Source organism: Leptinotarsa decemlineata, unplaced genomic scaffold (assembly GCF_025532065.1).
Source record: "Leptinotarsa decemlineata unplaced genomic scaffold, Ldec_3_MD MMD2_P_RNA_scaffold_6, whole genome shotgun sequence".
Taxonomy (NCBI): domain Eukaryota; kingdom Metazoa; phylum Arthropoda; class Insecta; order Coleoptera; family Chrysomelidae; genus Leptinotarsa; species Leptinotarsa decemlineata.
In genome coordinates this window covers 4,318,295-4,340,137 of record NW_027412533.1, presented here as the reverse complement: position 1 = coordinate 4,340,137, position 21,843 = coordinate 4,318,295, and the positions used below count along the sequence as shown (strand labels likewise).

The 21,843-nt window shown below is 35.1% G+C and overlaps 1 protein-coding gene across 5 annotated transcripts in view; it reads right to left on the bottom strand.

Annotated features, from left to right (window-relative positions):
• Nucleotides 1-21,843, bottom strand: part of LOC111503178 (LIM domain only protein 3) — a 458,150-nt gene that overhangs the window by 238,956 nt on the left and 197,351 nt on the right. For all 5 annotated transcript variants that reach the window (XR_012464152.1, XM_074169843.1, XM_074169846.1 and 2 more), the window contains one exon: nucleotides 4,067-4,157. Coding sequence is in view for 4 of the 5 variants with exons in the window: in XM_074169843.1 (XP_074025944.1) it covers nucleotides 4,067-4,091 (25 nt within the window). In the remaining variant the exon portion in view is untranslated. The remainder of the gene's footprint in view (nucleotides 1-4,066; nucleotides 4,158-21,843) is intronic.

Sequence of the window (21,843 nt, the reverse complement as noted above, 5' to 3'; positions counted from 1 at the left end):
TTACAGCGCTATAAGAGACGTGGGAGGGTGAGCATATTGCCAGTCTACAAGTGTATGTGACCATGAGAGCAAACAGCATGATTAAACAACGACTCCATAGGACGAGTGGTTTTATCTATTGCTCGATTGGTATTGCTCAAAAATAACAAAATTTGAGTTAAAAAAATGGAATGTGCCTGAGGATGTCTCAAGGTCGAGTGGTAATCCTGAAGACTATTTCCTGAAATATTCCTAGGTAGATGCATCGATATAAAAAATATCAATTTTCAAGTTGACTGAATTTTAATACCTAGATAACTAGAAGTTTCAGCAAGAACATTTGTTTAAAAGTACAGTGTTCTAGTATATGAACAGAGTATTATAAATGACTAACCTCGTATTTTTCAACATTGGTCGGTCCACTTGACGCGGCTAGATACATCACCAATACATCGCGTATTCTTTTCAGTTTAATTGAAATACAGAATAACGTTTTTATTCGAAATGAAATTGCACGAATAAGTTTCGATTATGATTTTGAGATTTCTGGATATTATATATAAATTGCTGGTATTCAAGAAGGAATTTAAATTGAAATATTTTTTAGTGAGCTTATGTGAATCAGTAAAGAGAGGCAGTTCATTTTCCATTTCGGTCTCTAGTATATGTTCCTTCTACTGGTGAGTTTGTAGAAATTAATATTGAATATAGGACGAAGAAAATAATTTTTGTCCAGTTTCTACCACGATTTCTTTATTTGTTATGACCAGTTTCAGTTTATTAAACCATTTTCGAGTAAACTGGGGCATTTTGAGGAATATCTATAAAAACACAATATTACCTGAATGATCAATACCTTATGTGGTATTCAACTATCGACTATTGATACAAAAACACTACATGTGGATTACTCCAAATACCAATGGATCCTAAATTAGTTGTCAAAATTCACAAATTCAAGAGAATTTTCATATTCCTCGTGGATGCCAATATATAGCTGATTTTTTATCTGATAGCACATGCCTGTCTGGCCTGTATGATCTGCTGAACAGTCACCACATTCTGGTCTATATAGTTTTTAAAGTCTTCGGAGAGCTTTTTCCGAATAGATTATGCTGACATATTTCTTAGCTTCCTTAGGTTCTTCATGATTTAGATATAGTTCGTTAGTGAAATGACGTTTTTCATAATTTTTTTGACAATTTATCATGATATACAAATTTTGTAGAGCCATGCAAAAAAAACAATTGATTTACCACGATTAAATTGATCTTCAGCTGGAACGATCTCGAGCAATAGCTATAAATTAGAGCGATTTTGATTTTGAGCAAGAGTATAATGATTTTCTCTCAACACTCCTATTAAAATACAGTTGCTCGAGAACTATGGAAACAACCCCAAACTCTTAAAAACATACATCTCCGCAGATAATAAGTTGTTCCGAAAGTTATTCCATTAACGAGAAAAGACACTTTACTTTTTTGTCTGGAAACTTTTTACTCTCGGGCAAAAATGAAAATAAATTCTTTTGTTAATAGACTGGTACATGAATACGCTATTATTTTCGAAGAAGAATGATATATATGGTAAACAGAATCTGAAAATGCACTCTGCGCAATATACACAAGAGATCGGAGAAGGCGGTACACAGAAATTTACTTCAGTATCAGTGGATTAAAATATATATATAGGGGCCGATATATCAGCGTCGACGGTCAGCGCATCTCCGTGATCTTTTCCATAGATAACCCACCTATCATTACAGTTCATGAGTGAAAGGTAGGTAGGTTGTCTAATCGTTATTATCAGTTGAATCAACAGAATCCTTTTCTTGTTTCTCGTATTATTGTTTCTTATATTATTTTAAATAAGAACCAACTTTGAGCGGAGACTGAATAATTTATATTGTTTGAACAATTTGTATAAAATTGATATTCACAAATCAGTTTTGCATGACTTTTATAGAAAAATCTCAAATGGCACACCTCCATCAGCAGCAGTAGGTTGCATATCTTCATGAGGATCTAGAAGTGATTTCGAATTGGAGTGGAAGTAACCAGGTTCAATTCAATGCCACAAAAACCCAGGCATAAATGTTTCGGAACCGGATATAATAATGTCAGGTCAGACAATTCCAGTTTCTGCTTCGATAAGTTTGTTAGGGGTTAAAATAGACACAAATATGTCGCTGGAATTGCAAAGGCTGTTTCTCAAAAGCTTGGAACACTGTTCCGAAACAGAAAACTATACACACCTCAGCAACTTTTGATACTTTATAAAGTTCAGATCAGACTTTCTTTGGAGTATTGTTATCATGTATGGAGCTCTGCCCACAAACATACCCTGAAGTTTGCTAGATTCCATCCATATTACGTGCAACCTCGATAACCTGGAACATCGAAGAAAGGTTGGAGATTTGTCTTTCTTCTGTAGATACTTTCACGGGGGGTGTTCAAGTGACTTGGCATATTTGATTCCACCAAGAGCGGTACATGTCAGAAATACGCGACGGACTGTGGCTGCTCATCGTTTTGAGTTTCAACTCAGTACAGCTCGAACTTCACTGTTTAAGAACTATTTCATCTGGATAACTGTGTTGATGTGGGATAAACTTCCTGATAACGTTTTTCCAAATGGATTTTATCTTCAGCGATTCAAATTCAATGTGAATCGCTAATTTCGCTCTGAGAGCGCCTTAAAGACTTTCCTGTAGTGCTTGTATTTTGTTCTTAAAACTATTATGATATCAAATTGGATGATCACTATCACTTTCAGCTGTTCGCTGCAGCTTTCTGCAAGGCAATTAGTCGAAACCAGAGCACGAAAACATCGTGTTTATAAACTAATACCAGAAAGTGCTGTTTCAATTCGCTGAATGATTCATCAATGTTGTTAAACCCAAGTGTCCTTCGACCCTTCTGGAGACTCTTCATCTCATTGATGTTGATTCTGAGAAATAATACTCCATGGGCTGAAAAGTTCGGAGTCTAACAGTATAAAAAATAATTTATTTATCACCAAAAATGTGTTTATTCTTCAATATAATTTCCATCTAGCCTAATGCACTTGTTTCAACGATTCTCTCATTTCGATCCCATTCGAATAGTGTGATTTCTAAAGTTGTACAAAATGGGCCCTCATCCTGGCGGTGACCTCAGCATTAGAGCTGACTCTTTTCCCCGAATAAATTTCTCAGGTTTGGAAACAAGTATTAATCGCTGGGGGCCAAATTCAGCAAATACATTGGTTTTGGACTAATTTTTAGCGTAAGTTGACCAATTTGACCGTCGCTCCCATGGATAAGTATGCCGGTACGTTATCTTGGTGGAATAGCACTTTTTTCTTCGCTATGTGCGGCAGTTTTCTTTTGATTTCTTGGTCTAGGCGATCGAATAGAGCAAGGGAAAGATTATCAAGCCAGTAAATATTACTGGAGTTTTATTCCGACACCAAACCGTTATTTTTAACACCTCGACAATTGTTTCAACCACCAAGTGATCATCTTCATCTTTTCTTCGTCTTGAAGATGATCACTTGGTGATTGAAGTAAGTGTCGAGGTGTTAAAAATAACAATTTGGTGTTGGGATAAAACTCCAGTAATATTCATTACTACACCGACGGTTTCAAACAGTGCATTACAAGTATCACGCCAGTGACAATTATTTCGTGTGCATCCAGAAAAATGCTGCCCAAAATCTTTCCGCACGACTGCTGGGTCTTCCAGCGTTTCGGATGGCTGCTAGCCGCTTTTAGCCACTCAGTAGACTATCGACTGGACTCCGGCGTATAGTAGTACTTAGAACCATGTTTCATCGATTATCACGAATCGATGCAAAAAGTCCTATTTTTTCTACAAATAACCTAACCTAACTTCACTGAATCGACAATCACTATAAAACTAGTCGGTGAATTGCCATGAAACTTGAAATGAGTGTGTTAAAAAGTTGCTCTTCACGAAAGTATACTTGAGTTTGGATTATAGCATCATGTGTATGTGAAGCTCCGAACTTGTTACGAACATGTCAGCTTTTTTATGTACACTTCATAGCTTGGAAACATTTTAGAAAATAATTAAAGCGTACTTACCGGCACCATTTTCCGTACTGTGCATAGTCACCCAGATGCAGACTCCTTCAAATAACTCTTTCGAGGAGGCGCCTCATCTCCCAGTCCGCTCCTGCAAAGGACAACACCGTTGTTATTTGACTCTTGGTGAGCGAAATGTGTGCAAATGACTCGCGAGCGATGACCGTTCTGCGATTGTGTGTGCGGGCCAATGCGGGCTCATTAACGATAACAGACCCACATACCGACATTTTGTTGTTTATGTAATTTGCCAAATTTGTTCACGGAAGTCTCGAGTTGAATGATTTTGGGAGCGCGAGCGTGTAGAAATTGATTAGGATACATTGGCTTCATATGCGGCAGGTTCAATTCATTTCAACCCGCGGGGAAACGACAAATACAAAAGAGCTGAAAGGTCACGGTTCCTTGTGGTATACCAGTTATGGTTTTTCTCGAGTTACTGAGTGTTGTGTATCTCAACATATTATTTTCTATTCTTATATAACTTTTCAGAAGCTTATAAGAATGTTACATTACCTAGTGATAGAAGGAGCATCTTTTCATCTACTGTAATAGATTCCATAACATCAATACATCATTTTCATTTGGTATATTTTGAAAAGAGAATATTATTGAAAGAAATTCGTTTTTTCGTGTAATTCGATGTTCATGTGTTTAGAAGTAAAGACACGCCCGGAGAAGCCATTGTATGGTGAAACACGTGTTGCATTTTTGTAAAACTGTTTAGTGGAAATCTCACAGTAAAGTGTTTTTGAATACGTTTGTTCCGAATGGGTTTATTTTCGAGGATGTGTCTGAAAAAATGTCTGTGTATGATCTACATAGTTTTTATTGTAGTAATTTCCTTTCTTCCTTTCTCTGGAAGTTTCCCAAATTTTTTGTTCAATGATGGAGAAGAATAAAGCCAAAACATTCTTTTTTGCTTGTTACATTATCACTGCCTCAGCTGAATCTTGTTTTAAAAATTGTTATAACTATAGTGTTTCAAATCTTTATATATAGCAGGTTATATCCTCATTTGACATATATACAGACTTCTCTAAGGCGTTCGACAGACTTGATCACGAATCACTGCTATCGAAATTATACAGGTACGGCTTTTCTCTGACCCTGATCCAATTTTTTCTATCATACTTCACTGACAGGCGTCAGTATTTTATATTCAATAGCTTCAAGTCTGTGGAATATGCAGCTACCTCGGGTGTTCCACAAGGAAGCAACCTAGGTCTACTTCTCTTTGACGCCTGCGACATAGTTGAGCTCATTGACATCAACAGTTTGACATACGCGGATGACCTGAAATTATATTATGAGATCAATGGCATCGAGGATTGTTTTCAACACTCCCTCAATCGGAAACGTGTTGAGCAATGGTGTTTACGCAACAATCTTCCTTTAAACGGGAGTAAATGTAATGTACTGAATACAGACTAAAAAATCGTCCATTCTCATGTACCATGTACCTAAACCAACCTCTAGTTAATGCTTCTATCTACCAACACCACGTACAAATATTCTGCATAATATGCGTATCAAATGCAATTCAGCAAGTTGTCAGCTCGACATTTTTTGCTGTTCCATCTCTGAGATTAGGTTTTTATACTTCAGCTAATTCTATATGTATCGTATCTACCTTATAATTTATTGTAATTGTATTGTATTGTGATTTGACTTATATCTCTGTTCTGTAGTTGGGTGTAACCTGTAGAACTGTGTATGAATAAATGAATAAATGAAAATTTAGATATATTGATGTTGAGAAAATATCATTTTGGGTCTATATTTCTCGTTTGGTATGAATAAAAGCTAATATTTGTACTTTCTAGATATATTTACATACAATTTTTTCTTTGTAGGATAATCTTTTTTCTAGTTTATAATATAGTGGAGTGTAGTATATTGTATGTGGTGGGCAGAAGTTGCAGGAATACATGAGAGATTGACGAAATGTGTACTTGAAAACGCTTGTTTGTTTATTGTACTAACAATATTTGGCATTTTGTGGAACGATTCTCAGAGATTTAAAGAGTATTGTTTTGTATAACCAACGATCGTTCCCATTATTTTCCATCAATAGAGAAATATATTTGATGAGAATGAATGTCAACAACTTGTCATCAAATACTGACAAACTCAAATATCCATCATTATCTTCGTCGCACCATTCTGTAGTTGGAGAGAATCGTTCTAAATAACAATTGGTTTCCTTAAAGAAAATACAGAAGATGAAAAGCAATAGCAAAGCGGTTACCCCTCGTTATGTACAATCAGTCCATATCGTTAATATAACGAGGTGGCATATCAAAAGTTCGGAAGAGTTCAGTGGCGGAACTAAATTCCTTCACAGATAGGGTTTCTAAAATATTGATAGTTAGCTTGGCACAGAGAAACTCCACCATTAAATGGAATTTTGCCAAAGCTTGCACGTGGAGAAATATTTTTTGGTTCTATGCGCTTTTTATTAAATAGCTTACGAATCGAAGTATGAAATTCTCAAAACATGTATTATGTCACTATTCAATAGAAATAGCGATATTGAAAATTGATATTTTATAATTTTGATACAAACTCCACCACAAAATATCGAAAAACGCGACAATTTTCAGAAAAAGCTAGCATATGAAGCAAAGATGTATAAGTACAACATTTATGATTTAAGAATGCCTGAAAATATTTTCGTTATATTTGATTTGTTGGATTTGTCTCCGTTTGAAATAGAAAAATGAATATTAAAACATTAAAAACATTTGAAATATCGAGAACAAGAAATCCCACCTGAGGAGCGCCATGTATAGTGTTGCCAAGTATATTATTTTTGAAGTAGTAGAATCAGGTTTATTGATGGAAAGACGGAAAAATGCATAACTAGCCTATGCCGCTTTTGTAGTCCGAGTATATTAAAAAAAAGTTCAAGCCAGACGACTCTCAGACAGCAGAAACTGTGCTTCTGAAAGATTTAAAGTTGCTGGGGTATGTACAGCTTTCTGATAAGAAATACTTTCTAGTTCATAAGGAACTGCTTTGGTTATTCCAGCAAAATGAAGCATCAATCCAAATTCACTATGTGTGTTTCAATATCATCGTCGGGTTTCTGAAACAAAAGTTAAACTTGGCTTCTTGGCTTTGAATTCTACTTGGTACCATTTCAAGCTGAAATGTTTTTCAAAATTTGTCTTGGTTTTAAAGTAGGAGTGCCCAAACTGCTGATGATTGCGCTTTTAGAGAAACGACAAATCTACTCTAGTTTAATTTTGTTAATTTTTTTATGAATCGATGCTATTGATGAAAAGAAGGTTGGAAATTGATGGCTATATGGAACCCCGAAGAGTATTATAATTGATGGTGATTTTTTGAGAGAAAACCACTAGATCATTGGTGAAGCTGACAAATTACAAACAAAACTGAGAAAGTTAGCCGCGTGAACGTATACACGGTATTAAACTTGGTCGAATGTATCTGAAATATCATAGCAATACTCGGGACTCTGTGATTCACGAATATATTGAATTGAATATAGCAACTATCAAAATTATTTTCATTCAAAGCAATAACAAACCAGTGGATATTTCAAAGCAAATTAAATATAAACCGTATTTTTTATTATAGCTTCTGTGTATATGAGTGTTAGGAATTATGATCCAATTATGGCATAATTGATAAGTAATAACATTTATTTTTTCAATGCCGATTGCAGTACTAGCCAGAAAATAGAACATATGTGACTGAAATTTTTACTATTATGGTTTCACTACTATTATGTAAAAATAGTGTTCCTTTTTGTAAAAATTTATATACCCAAAGGTTTGTTACTTACTTTGAACCGAAACTTGTCAATCAAGTTACATTGAACTAAGAAATATAAAAAATATTAATGAAAGCAAAAAAACAATTAGAACCTTCGTTGAACACAACTTTTATTTCTTAAAAGAAATATTTTATTCAACTCACTGAATCATGCGTCTGAAATATTTTTTAATCTCACTTAGACCTGTCTCCTTTTCGCCTGATTGTCTGGTTCAATCCTTCTTCGGGTTGATCATTGCTTTCTTTTAATTTTTCTAATAGAAGGGGTTATATTTTTATATTTTTTATTCTTCCCAATTATAAATTTTCATTTCTTACTGAATGGAATGTAAGAGTACAGCGTGATTTTAAAATGAGTAAGTAATTATCTAATTGGAAGTTTTATTGGCATGCGACCATAACCTTCAAAGTGATTCATTATATATGAAAAATCTCGGGAAATGTTATTTATAAAAGTTGTTCAGCATTGAAAAGTACATCTAGATTTCTGAAGTCTTGGCTATCGAAGTGAAGTTTTATTTTTTTACCCATTAAAAGCTTATTTGCTTAATCGACTCTATGCATATATTGATTCTTTTTTTTCTTTTTGCATGCATTGTATTAACTTGTTGATATCTTTTGTTTTTAGGCTTACATAGGACTTTGTCCTAAGCCTTTATTTGTATGTAATAAAATAAAAAAAATGGGGACTACGAAAAACAAATGTTTGCTAAAACGATAAATATACAGCATACGTATACGACGGTTTATTTTAAAGCCTGTAATATTACAAATTACACAACTGTTGTGTTAACACATATGTCAATTTTTTTGAAAAGTAAATTAATTTTCAATTTTTTTAGTGCAAAGTTATTTTTATTTTTTGTTATCACTGAAAACTACTAAAAATTATACAGTATAGTAACAAAAACTCAAAATTCAATAATATCAAAAACAGAACATCAAATCAAATTAATGAGTTTGTACCGAAATGCCTATTTGATTTTGATGTTTTGTGATTTGATATTATCGAATAATTAGTTTTTGTTACAATACTGTATAATTTTGAGTAATTTTCGGTGATAACAAAAAATAAAAATAACTTTGCATCAAAAACTTTGTGAATTAATTTACTTTTCGAAACAATTGACCATGGTTAACACCATAGTTGTGTAATTTGTAATGATACAGGATTTTAAAATGAACCGTCGTATACAGAATGCTGTCTATTTATCGTTTTAGCAAAATTTTTTTTTCGTAGTCCCCATTAAAAAAAATGGCAAAACAATAAAACTTCACTTAGATGGTCATAACTTCAAATCCAGATATATTTTTAGATGCTGAACAACTTTTCTAATTAACATTTCCCGAGATTTTCCAAAATAAGAGTACTTTACTTTTGTCACAAAATCAAATATTTGAAGGCTCCTCGTATATTACGTGTGTTGTACTGTATTTTGTTGGTGCATGTTTAGTTTAAGGGGATGCACAAACTTTTATCAAGAGTAACTTTTTGTCGAAAAACCCTTAATAAATAAGTTTCCCATATGGTGCATACTTTGAGGATTATACTGTACGTAAAAGCAACACAATTACAACGTTCCTTCATAACATGTGCTACATTGACATTTGACATTTGTCAAATTGCTTGAATTTATTTTGAATCTATTTCCTCGCTCGATAATTATAAATAAATATCGTATCGTATAAATAATATCGTATGAGTATGTATCAAATTACAACATTTTATGTGACCATTATTCCAATTATCAAAATGTGAGTAGTAAGCTGAAGGTGAATATATGCCATCGAGAAAATTAAAGAAGAGTTATATGTAGTGTATTGGGTGCCTGATGTAGTTCTTCTCACCATCAGGACAAGACAACTTTTGTCATGGAGTTTTCAGCTCCTGGCAAAAAAGTCGTCTCTCTATCTGCTCTATCTACATCATGTTTTAGAAGAAAATTATATCTTTAACGGAGATTTCAAAATTTCTCACATATGAAATGAAGGTTCAAAGCTTAATTATTTGGAAGCAATGGAAATTATTGAACTTGAGAATCTAAAAATTTTACTGAATGACCAATTGGATTCAAGTAGATCACCATTCCTGAACTCGACTTCCTAGAAACCAAAATTGTATTATTGATGTAAAATCGATATAATATGCTCGAGGTGATCATAATTTGAAGATGTACCTTCGGTATATAAAAGTTGTGTAGATGCTTTAGGTGATCATGATCAAAGAAGTACCTAACATAGGTTTCTCTCACTTATAATTACGTGTGATATATGAAAATCAGACTGAAAAAAGGTTGGTTAGGAAACAGGATAATTTTTTTCAAGACAATTGTTTTCTTGCCGACACCGCGAAATCTGTTTGGCATTTTCAAATTTATCGCGTTCAGACAGACATACATACACGAAGGGGGACTTAGTTCCATTAAACCATATATTTTCCCTTTCAATTATATTTCAACCAGCCGTTCCGTTTATGGACAACATCTCTTTCTGAGATCTCTTCTCTCTCTCCCCCTTAGCTACCAGGTGTCAATTTGTTCTAATAGATGGTGGATGAAAAACGCCAGTGCTCGAGAATCTCTCTAACGACCTCTCATTAAAACTACCCCGGCATTATATTTTAAAAAAGCGTCAATTTCGACGAAAGCTTTATTATACGTTCACTTCGGCCAACTAATTGAACTTTATTATGCCTCATAAACCAAATTATTTAACGGTAGCGGTTACTGCCAAGCGTTTTCCAACCGTTTGATCGATTCCGTTTATTTTTGCCAATTAGGGGTAGTTGTAGCTTTCGCATTTTTAATTGGTGCTTTTATCGGGAGTTTCCTGAATTGAATCAGAAGTGGATTCTGAGAAACTTGTCGCTTCAGGTCCCAAACCGACCAGCTACGACATTCAATCAGTTTCAGAAAGTGTACATTGTACAAGAATGTGTCAAAGTTATATTCCGGGATTTTTGGCCGTGGTCTGCAGGTTTTTATGTCTGAGGTATCGTCTACTACTGCGGTAGACGTTATAGAAAATGAAGTAACTGTCGACGTGCTCGAGTTGTTCTCAATGCAGAAACTGCATTGCTGAACTTTGACTTATATCGTCATCGGTGGGCGTGGCATCGTTTCTTTCAGTTGAATTAAACGAACTTGCCTGTGTACAATTGAGGACAGGTAGCCAGATTTTACTAATGTTCATTACCTCTTTCTTGCTATTGAAATTATCTCTGTGTTTCTGAATTTCTAATGCATCTCTATATATCCTTGGATAGAAATTTTGAGTTTCATCGAAAATATGTGTGTCTTCGATTGAGATAATGTGAGTGTTTTCTCCAAGAGCATGTTCGGCTACAGCTGATTTGTCAGTTTGTTCGCGCTGACAATTTTCCCTGTACCTATATTTTTTTTGTGTTTCCAATGTAGACCGACCCGCAGCTAGAGGGGATCCGGTATATCTCGGGTGTTGGTGAAGGCTCAATGGAGTCCTTAGCTGACCTAGACTCTCTCTGATAGTTTTCGTTGGTCCAAATGTTGGTTTCACGACCGTATTACAACCATCTATATAAGCTAAGATGCATTTAAGACATGCCACCAGCGAATATATCCGAATCTCAGGTTCGAAAAAATCCAGAATCTGGGTCACCTAGAATCCATTACGCGACAACGGTAGATGTTGTGAATATCATGACAGGTTATGCTTCTGATTGTCCTGAACGAAGTGATCTTCGTAGGTCTAATGTGGGCTTTTGTCAAGTTATTGTTAGCTCATTTCATGTCGAAAACTGTTCTTCATCGCCATAAACTATTATTATTTTGACATATTTTTTCCACAAAGGTTATGTTGTTGGAATCCTTACAACCGAAACATGGGAGGGCACCAAATAATCATTGGATTCAACAAAACGAAATGAGACAAGAATGACAGGTTCGTCCTGCCAAGATTTCTGTCTCAGTGCGGCGAGCCGGTATGATCTTGAGGTTGGAGATCATTTCATCAAGGACACCAATTATATAACAACCTTTTCAAAACCTTGGCTGGGTACCGTATGTGCACTTCTGAATGAAAATATCGGTAATTCAATCGGTTTTTTTTCTTTTCTTGCCCTGTAGCGGGGGAGGCGTATGGATGACTTTCTGTTAGTTAGTGCTACTCAGTGTCACTAACGAAATTTCCGAAATACCGGACGTCCTCTTGTCGTAGAAAGCCTTGTCATAGTGATTCGGGGTCCTACTGTGATGGAACCTCCTTTCATAATTACTCGTAAATTCGAAACTGAAAGACTAGGTGCGCAGCTATGAAGATCCTTATCGCCTCATCGAGAGCAAGATATCTTGTGAATCTGCCTTTTATTAGGTTTTTGGGCAGTAGGAGCAGAATCTGCGTCAGAAGAGAAAACAATATTTTCCCCACCAGGTCCTGCAAATGTTTATGGACAAACGGTGATTCATCCAAATCAGAAGTGTAAAAGTCTTGTAGAGGAATTGACGTGCATATGCCCTTATATGTGAAGGTTACTTCGGACAACAAGATGATAATCTTGCAGATTGACTATCGGACAACCTCAATAAGGTACAGTCTACCTAGGAGGATTTGGAGAATGTCTCCTGGTAGGTGAAAGCACTTAGATCTTCTAGCCATATGGAAGCGTCTCCCTGAAATGCGCCACAGGAGACCTTCTTCTCAAGCCACATATTTGTGTTGCTTACCTCGTTGACGAAGGTAGTTGTTGACTGACCGCCGATCAGATCTCCACTAGTTTGGGGAACATGTACAAAGTCTGCACTAGGGAATTCAGTTTTTGATAACGAAGCACGTATCCTGTACATGCCCGGCTACGGTCGGTCTGGATCAGGTTTTCAGCCAGCTTACCTGAAAAACCACTCACCAAATAAAGCAATCAGATTCGTGAAGAATAGGGGTGAATATTACACCATAATCCCCTTCAGGTTGCAAGAAGGATTGACTAGAACCAGTGACCTCAGAAATACCTGACCAACTCTTCATTGCTGACTCTCATCTCACCCGGAGCTAAAACTTCATACAAAACTACATCAAGTTTATTATTATATCATAAATATCCATATCAATTATCCTAAATATAGGTTATTACTTTTTGAATCCTAGCCTACAATTTTTGTATAGGTCTATTTTATGGATCTCAACTCTAATGGAATTTCTGAGATTTTTCGTCAATATAAATTACCACTTCTAATGATTCGGGAAGACCTGTATAGAAATCCTCGTGTCCGGGTATTTATTTATCTAACGAATGGAACAGAGTCGACGAGAAGGAAGTGTAGAGAGAAAAGGAGAGGGCTGGATATCAAGGGATATATTTAAAACGGGGGATGGAGCTTGTTAGTCTTTCGCACGATTCGTTAGCTGCAAAGGCCGCGAGCCGTCAGTTCGAAAGGCTATTTGCTAACAACTTTGGAATTTATTTACTGTAATTGTGTTCCATTCTGATTGCAACATTTTACTCGTTTAATTTAACTCCTATTCACTTTAACAAGTCCTTTCATATTGGGATACGGGAAGGAGGTTGACGGGGGATTTTGGACTGATTTCCGATACGTTTATTCCAAGGATTCCAGTTTTATGAAGGTGATATACAGTGTGTATGAAATATGGATATCCATCATTGAGTAGAAATATCGCATGTACTGTCGAAGAAAGATGGTGGAATGGCGTTAAAACTTCAGTTGATTGAAGTTGAAGTTGAGGAATTCAATCTCCAAGCTTTCAGTTTTTTTCAGTGTCCATTTTAAGGGACAATCTTAACACTGATGCTACTTTATCGAGCAGCTCATGTGATATTAACAAAATAATGATTATAATAATAATGATACTGATAAAAATAATGAAGATGAGAACAATGATAAAATAATAAGAATAAAGCACTTGCTTTTTACTTTCCTCAGTCTGCTGTAGTCGTGTGATGGGTATACAGGTATGTGACACCAGGTCTACCGCGAGGCGTCTAAGGCCCCAATGAACTTGCTGTCGGCCTATACAGCGAGTGGTCTCAGCCTAATTCCATCTACAAAACGCGGCTCTAGAAGTGCTTACCCAATGGTTGGAAATGAGTACCAGATATATTATTCGTAGAAAATATTTCAGCTCCGCATGAGGTGAATATTGTCGAAAAAGATGAAGGACAACGGATATTTTCGAGTTCCGCAGACTTGATGCAGATTACTCTGTTGAAATGATTTTTCGATGGGTTGTCATTCTTGGTTCACTAAGTTCACTTGGTTTTAAACCACACAAGTTGGGTGAGCGAGAAGTCGATTTAATTAAACTCCTTTGCTCTATCCAGCCATTATGAAGTATATCGCTTAAATGGTCAACATATCAGTAATGTGGAAGAGCACCGTTTTATCCAAACATAATTTGTATGAATGTTTGCAGGATTACTGCTTACATTGACAATCGTACAACTTCCTTTCAATTAGTCTCAATTCTACTGTCTATAGCTTCATAAGGCACTGAATTTTCATTTTGCTCATTTTATTTTGAGCTCAACCAATTTCTTTAGGTTTTGTAACCAGTTTGCCAACATTTGTCTAATAGGAACTTGTGTTTCAGAATGCCGTTTTTTCAAGTATTTTAGCTTGGCAGATCGATGTCTGAGTGAAGCAATTTTCAAAAGCAAAGCAGCAGTGAATAGGAAATTGAGGGCAATTCTCAGTGATATATCACTAGAGCATCACAAGTGACATTTTGAAATTTAAATTCTAATTTTTCAGTCATTGTTTACTTAGAGATTCGGAGTCACTATCGTCCCTAGGTTTTGAGATTTGAGTACTTTTTCACGTCACAAGGTATATCAATTTAATGTCTTGATGAAATGAGCCTATCACTACTTTTGAAAATACAGTTCGAATAGATGACAGACGATAATATAATGTTTCAACTGAAATCAAAGGAGCACAATTCTTAAAAAAACGTTGGCCTTCAAAGTCAAAGTAAATAAACAAAGTCTGAATTTGACAGTCTGAATTTTGTGATGTACTGTTTGGAACCTTTGGTGTAGTAATGAATATGGTTTTATTTTCCAAGTTTTATCTTCCTCTTGAAGATGATCACTTGGTGATCGAAACACGTGTCGAGGTGTAAAAATAACGATTTGGTGTTGGGAAAAAACTCTAGTAATATTCAGTCTGAATTTTAATGAATAGTTTTCCAAACTTCATAAACGTTCATACATCTAACACTCACTTAGAATTGAATGACTAAAAATCTAGACTTTGAGGTGAAATCAGCTACATCTTCTGGAAAATATTTTTTAATGATCTCTAGAAAACTCTTTCTATTAAAAATATAGAATAAGATTCTCATAATTTTTCTTATCAATGATTGTCAACTCATTTTCCTGTAAAACCCTGTGAAGAAATTTGTTCTTCATTTCTTCTAGGTGATTTATTGAGGTTATGGAAGACTAGCCATACTTCTTGGTGCGCACGTCAAATAATTGATGCTCAAAGGTGAATCAGCGACCAGAATCGGCTTCGCAAGGGTGGCAGAATATATTTGCCTACATGTTTTGTCTAGGTGAAGACAACAGTAAACGAAGAGGCGACCTTAACTTTCAAAGTGACCTCTACTATGTAAAGCAAGATCAACACAATTGAAATTATGTGATATCTTCTAAGATGTTTATTTGAGCTATACAGGCTGATTCACGGTGGATGGCACATTAGACGTTTCTGGTGAACCAGACAACGGATCACTTTGAAAATTTAATGGAGGGCATATTCGGACATTCTCTAGCCAACTAAAATATTTTCAACAATGCGGTGTTGCCGCTTCTATTAGAAAGCAGTAGCAACTTTGATTTTTCAAATGGAACACTCTGTATATAATATTATTTTTGGAATCTCCAACAATTGCCCGACAACTTTTCTTGATATTTCCCTATACCTATCTGTTACCGTTTTCGAAATAAAAATTTATTTCAATTTTTTTCTTCGAAAATCATGACTTCTAAAAATGCCGATATCTTTTAGTTAAGAAAGAAGTACTATGATATCGAAATTTGGTTTGGAGTTAGGTGATACTTGGACACTTCCCACACGTCAGCCTAATCTCCGTTACTTCAATACAGGGTGGTAAAAAAATACAGTTTTTTCGTTTGTTTGAAAAAGTTGCTGAAATTTGATTATTTTAAATGGAACATCCTGTATATTATTGAAAATTCGGAAAGCTGCTGAAATTTGCTTTTTTTCTATGTATATCATACCTATACCTAACTAGTCAAGTTTCGGACTTATGAACATTTATTTGTGAAAATGTCCCTTCAGAATGGTATTTCCATTCGGTATTTGGTAAGCAGGCCATGATTACTATTTGACAGTAGCGTTGTGACATTCTCCTAATAATATCGACATTTTCGTCACTTCAGAAGTTGCAAATACCTTCAAAACGATGGAACAAAACTATTCAAACGAAGTTCTTATGAATTTGTTTATTATTTTTGGAATTTTTAAACAAAATTATCAGCAGAACATGTAGAAAGTTCAATGAAATGTATCCGAATCTACCGCCAATGAACCTCAGTGTGCCTACTTACTGAATTCTACTCAATTAGTGGTGTCTTAACCAATTTGAATACCTACTTTATAATCATTGACTTTATAATTTTATCAGAGTTGAGGTATAACTGAAAAATTCGAAATTATGAAACATCACCTCATGAAATGAAAATGTGATGAGCCAATTACACTTTCCACATTGAAAAATAGATTGAACAGCGGGGAAGAATTTAATTTAATTTTTCAAAAAACAGCTATGTTATTGTTGTATGTCAATGTCCTAGGCTGCCTTTTTATCGTTTCTTCAAATACTTAGCAGCACCTCACAAAAAAAACTTTTGCAAATTTATTAAAACTGGAAGAGACAAAATTTCGGATGTCGGAACTATCAAAGTATATAAGTTGATTTGTGTTTCTTGCCCAAAACTTTATATTGGCCAAACAGGGATATACTTCACCAAAGAATAAAAGAACACAGGAGTAGTTACTTGAATGTGAAGACCAAATCCACATTTGCAAACCATCTTTCGGTAAAAGGGCATGAGTTGAACGTTGACTATGACGTATTACATTTGGAAGAGAAAGTTTGAAACTCAATCTTTTGGAATGCTCAGAAATTGATAGAGTCGAGAAAAATTTACTGAATGATCGAAAAGAATTGAATTCTTTCTCTATGATGAGACTGTTTCTCAATGTCCACTTAATGAGTTGGTATTTTTTTACATATCAAATACCTAATGAAATTGAAAACAAAAATTTTATTTCATTGTCATGTCTTTCAAGTTGCCTGAATTTTCAATCGGTTTATTCCTACACTCTAGTTGAATCCGTTTTCTATTGTGAAATTTGGTAATCCATTGATGAGTTGGTGACATTTTTTTCATAATGGTTGAATTTTTAATTTGTTTATTCCTACCTATCTGAACCCGGTGAAATTATTAGTCATCGAGTAGGTGGTTTTTTTATTATGCTTCAATTTCGATTAGGTCCTGACTAAAGTCTGGTAAGTATTTTAGTCATTAATTAGATAGTACGTCAAATTGTTTTATAGAGACCAAATTAGCTAGAATTTAGTCAGTATGGAAAACTTTGACGAAGCTATTGTATAGTGAAACACGTGTTGTGGTTTTGTAAACAAATTAGTGGAAATCTTGAATGTTTGATAGTAATTTCTGATCATATTCATTATAAACAAACGGTATATTTCTTCTTATGATATCAATTTAAATTCGAGAAAGGAAGAAAGTCACCCAGAAGGTGAAGACAAACTCTGATTTAATTTTTGAATTTGCACAGGACAAGAAGAAAGAATTAATACCAAAGAGAATACATATACATTTTTCAATTGACAAAGCAAAACTCATTCACAGAATCAGATCGTAACTCCAACAGTGAATTTTAAAATTGGACTCAATTGAAATCAAGTGGTTTTCATTACTCGTTTATCGATTGACCGTTGATGAAGTTGATTTCCAATTCATTTATCCATTCCAACAGCCAACGAAGTTAAACCGTCCAATTCATCACATACAATTAATATAAAATGTATTAGGGAAAATAAAGCAAAATTAAATGATGCATTACAAGCTATGGCATGGAATCCGCAACGAATTAATTGAATAAAATCCGGCAATTTGCCGGAACGGCTCTGGTTTTAACAATTACTACAGCCAGACTGGCTTTTGTTTGAAAATACAACAGTGTGCATCTACGCTATTCATTTATCATGATACTAATTAGTCCGCTTGAGTCGCTAGTGTCGATTACCGAAACAAGAGAAAATCTATTCCCCATAAACGTGCCGATTTTTTTACTGAGGGTACGTTCTTCACTTCCATTGAACATAAAATATTGACAAATGTACATCTTTTCATCCATTTCAAACGAATAAGTACTGTCCAAAAAACTAATAGCGTATCCATAGTATATCAAAAATTTCGATTGTGAATAGTGGTTTATTAGTATTCTGATATACTGCTATTGAAAATTTACCTATTTAATCACCCGGTATATCCATAATATTTATTTCAGTAAGAAATACCAATGTTTTTTATGTTGCTACCTTTGTTTTTATATTGTATGTTCGCAGTCTATTGGAAACGATTTGAGGGAATAAAGGACCTTGAAATTTAACTTGCAGTTGAATAATTTCACCCAGTCATTCCCAATATATAACAGAAGTGGCGACGAGGAATGTTAACACTTCATAAAAAGTGTTAGAACCCAGTGTAATAGTGTTATTTTTTTGGACCAACTGAATAGTTTGGCTCGCGAAAATACCAGATCCACAAACAAATCGAAATCCATCATGTTATGGACAAGTACGGGAATTCAGTGCTCAAGATAGCGACTGGGTAATTTATAAGCGTAGACTTGATAATTATTTCCAAGTAAATGATATTGCTGATGATAAGAAAAAGGCAATATTGTTGAATGCTCTGGATGAAGATGCATACAAGTTGATATATAATTTGTGTCTTCCGAAGTTTCCAGAGGAAAAAAGTTATCAACAACTCACAGAACTGTTTAATCAGGACTTCAAAGTGTCCGAGTCACTGTTTGTGGCCAGATCGAAGTTTTTCGCTTCGTTTTTCAAGAATCAACATGAAAGTGCCAATGAGTAGGCGGCAAGAGTTAGAAATTTAGCGCTCAACTGCGAATTTGAAGAAACATTAATTGATATCGATAATGATCGATTCATCGTTGGATTTGATAAAGGGTCAGTTCAATCTAGACTTTTTAGGAAAAGTCAACTTCCAAGTTTGCAGATGTTTTAGAAACTGCATTGGCGGAAATGGCGTCGGAGGATAATTATGCCAGCAGCAGACAACCATTCATCAAATCGGAACCAGGAGTGCATCATGTTTCTTCAAGAAAATATCGGCAGACTCCAGCTTCATCATCGCAAACATCACACAGTTCTAAACCTAAGGAAAAGTGCAAGTGTTGTGGTAGAAATAATCATAATACGCAAAATTTCCGATTGCGTAATAATTCGTTTAATTTGTGCAAGTACAAAGGGCATATGAGTCCTATGTGTCCGAAGAAAAAAGAAAATGCAAGAGGAACATCTACTCCAAGATCCATTCAAAATTTTATTGAATGCGAAAATTTGTTTTCGATAACAAATAAAAAGTTTGTTTGTTTTAATTGATGGTAAAAGTTACTCATTTCAACTTGATACAGGTGCAAGCATATCGGCTATATCTGATAGTTTTCTTGATAAGTTATCTTGGTTACATAATAGATAAAGACGGTTTACACACGTCACCAGAAAAAATGCACCAGCACCCACAAATGTTAAACAGTTACAGTCTGAATTAGGTATGATTAATTATTATGGGAAGTTTATACCCAATTTAGCTACTTTATTACACCCACTATATGATCTTCTAAAAAAGAATGTGAAATGGACTACAAATTGTGAAAATTCATTTCAAAAGGTGAAAGAAATGTTGATGTCGACAAAAGTATTGGTTCATCACAATCCGGATTATGCATTGAAGTAAGTCCACTGATGCAAGTCCCTATGGGTTAGGCTGTATTATTTCTCATGTTATTAATGGACAGGAACACCCAATCGCATATGTATCGCGAACACTTTCGCCGGCTGAAAAAAATTACCCTCAACTGGAAAGGGAAGGGTTATCAATAATATTCGCATTGTGCAAATTTAACCAATATTTGTATTGTAGGAAATTCACACTTGTTAGTGATAATAAACCACTACTTGCGATTTTTAACCTGAAAAGCGGTATTCCACAGTATTCAGCCAATCGTTTGAGACGATGGGCTTCCAGGACACTCAGGAATCACAGGTAACGAAAAATCGGATTAGTATGTCAGACTCGAGTTACCAACTCCAAACATAGGCCGCGAAACAACTGTGGATCTATCAAAATCATTGGAACGGAACTATATCGAGAAATGGATCAATAAGAGTACTAAGAGAGTTTGCCCAAAAGAACATATGGAAATCCCTTCAGAAAGAGATCATCTATAAACAGAACTGAATACATACTTTACCATAGCAGGGATCCTTTCACAGCACACCTGTACACAATGGGGCTGTAAAACGGAGATCTTACCTGTAGGTTGAACAAATAGAGAAAGCTCGCGATGTGATAACATGGAGCAAACAAATTATGAAAAATTATGTACAGCACAATCGTGTATCTTGAAAGCTTAGGCACTATTGCTGGATAAGTGAAGAAGTCTAGTATATCAAAAATGCTCGTCACCTACTGGATTTGAAATGAACAATTTTATAATTTACAGGTGGATTCAACATGAATAGTAACATCGATTCCTTCTGGGAGAAAAATTCAATCTATATAGAATGTATTTTGCTAGTTCTGCGTATTTTGCGTTTTCTTGCAATTTTAGCATTTTTATTTCTTAGCAATTTTTTATGCTTTGCGTTTATTGTGTTTTTATGTATGTGGGTATGTTTTTCGCTTGTTTTGTGTGTTATGTGAACTGCGGTCTGTGTTCTGTGCTGAATGCGAGTTTTTTTGGTCGTATATTCTGTGTTATTTGTAACGTGATTTAGTGTTAGCGTGTTTGTGTGTGTTTATCGATTTTTGGGTTTTTAAAACTTGTTTTTCGTTTTTTCGAGTTTTTCAAGGTTTTGTGCTTGTTTTGTATTTTTCAAGTGTTATCTATGTATGTCCTTCATTAGTTCGGACTTCCATTATCCAATATAATATGGTTTGAAATCTCTGAAATAACAAATGAAAATTAAAATAAAAAAGAATAGCTGAAAATAACAATTATATTGAGCAATAAAACTCTGAAAAAAAATTTCAATAAAATAAAAAATCAGGCGGAAAATTTATCAATTAAAATGAAATGAAAATTAAAAATCAAAATATTACAAGCCAAGTTACTTCACGAAGTTTCCAACAATTGTCTTCGGATGATTACTGGACTTATTCCTTCTAGAGATGACTATTCATTGGTCGTATGGGTGTTTTCACCTATCCCCTGCTCCCTCTCTCTGCTTCACCACTTTACCGGGAGATGGCCGTTTGGCGGGAGTTGACCATTTTCCGCTTCATTAGGGGTTTCCATATGTTGCATATCTCTACGCTAGCTTGACTGCGTCGTTGGGCAACACGTATGCAACTGCGTTGATTTTCTCCTAACCCAGTGTTCCTTTCTGTGGATGATCTCAGCTTGGGACCACATGATGTTATGTTGCTGGCTCCAAACGTACTCTGCTATTCCCGATTTGTTGGGTTTTCTTCGCTGTTTGTTTCTTGTTCTCGGCAATGCGGACTTTCAATGCATGATCTCTCAGTTTCACCGATGTAGGATTTGCCGCACTCACAGGGTAACTAGTAAATGCAATTCTTTGAATCGCAGTCCACGTTTGGTGGTCTGGTTTTCGTTAGGGTGCTACATATGGTGTTTCCGGATCTGAAGTAGGTTCTGATGTTGTAC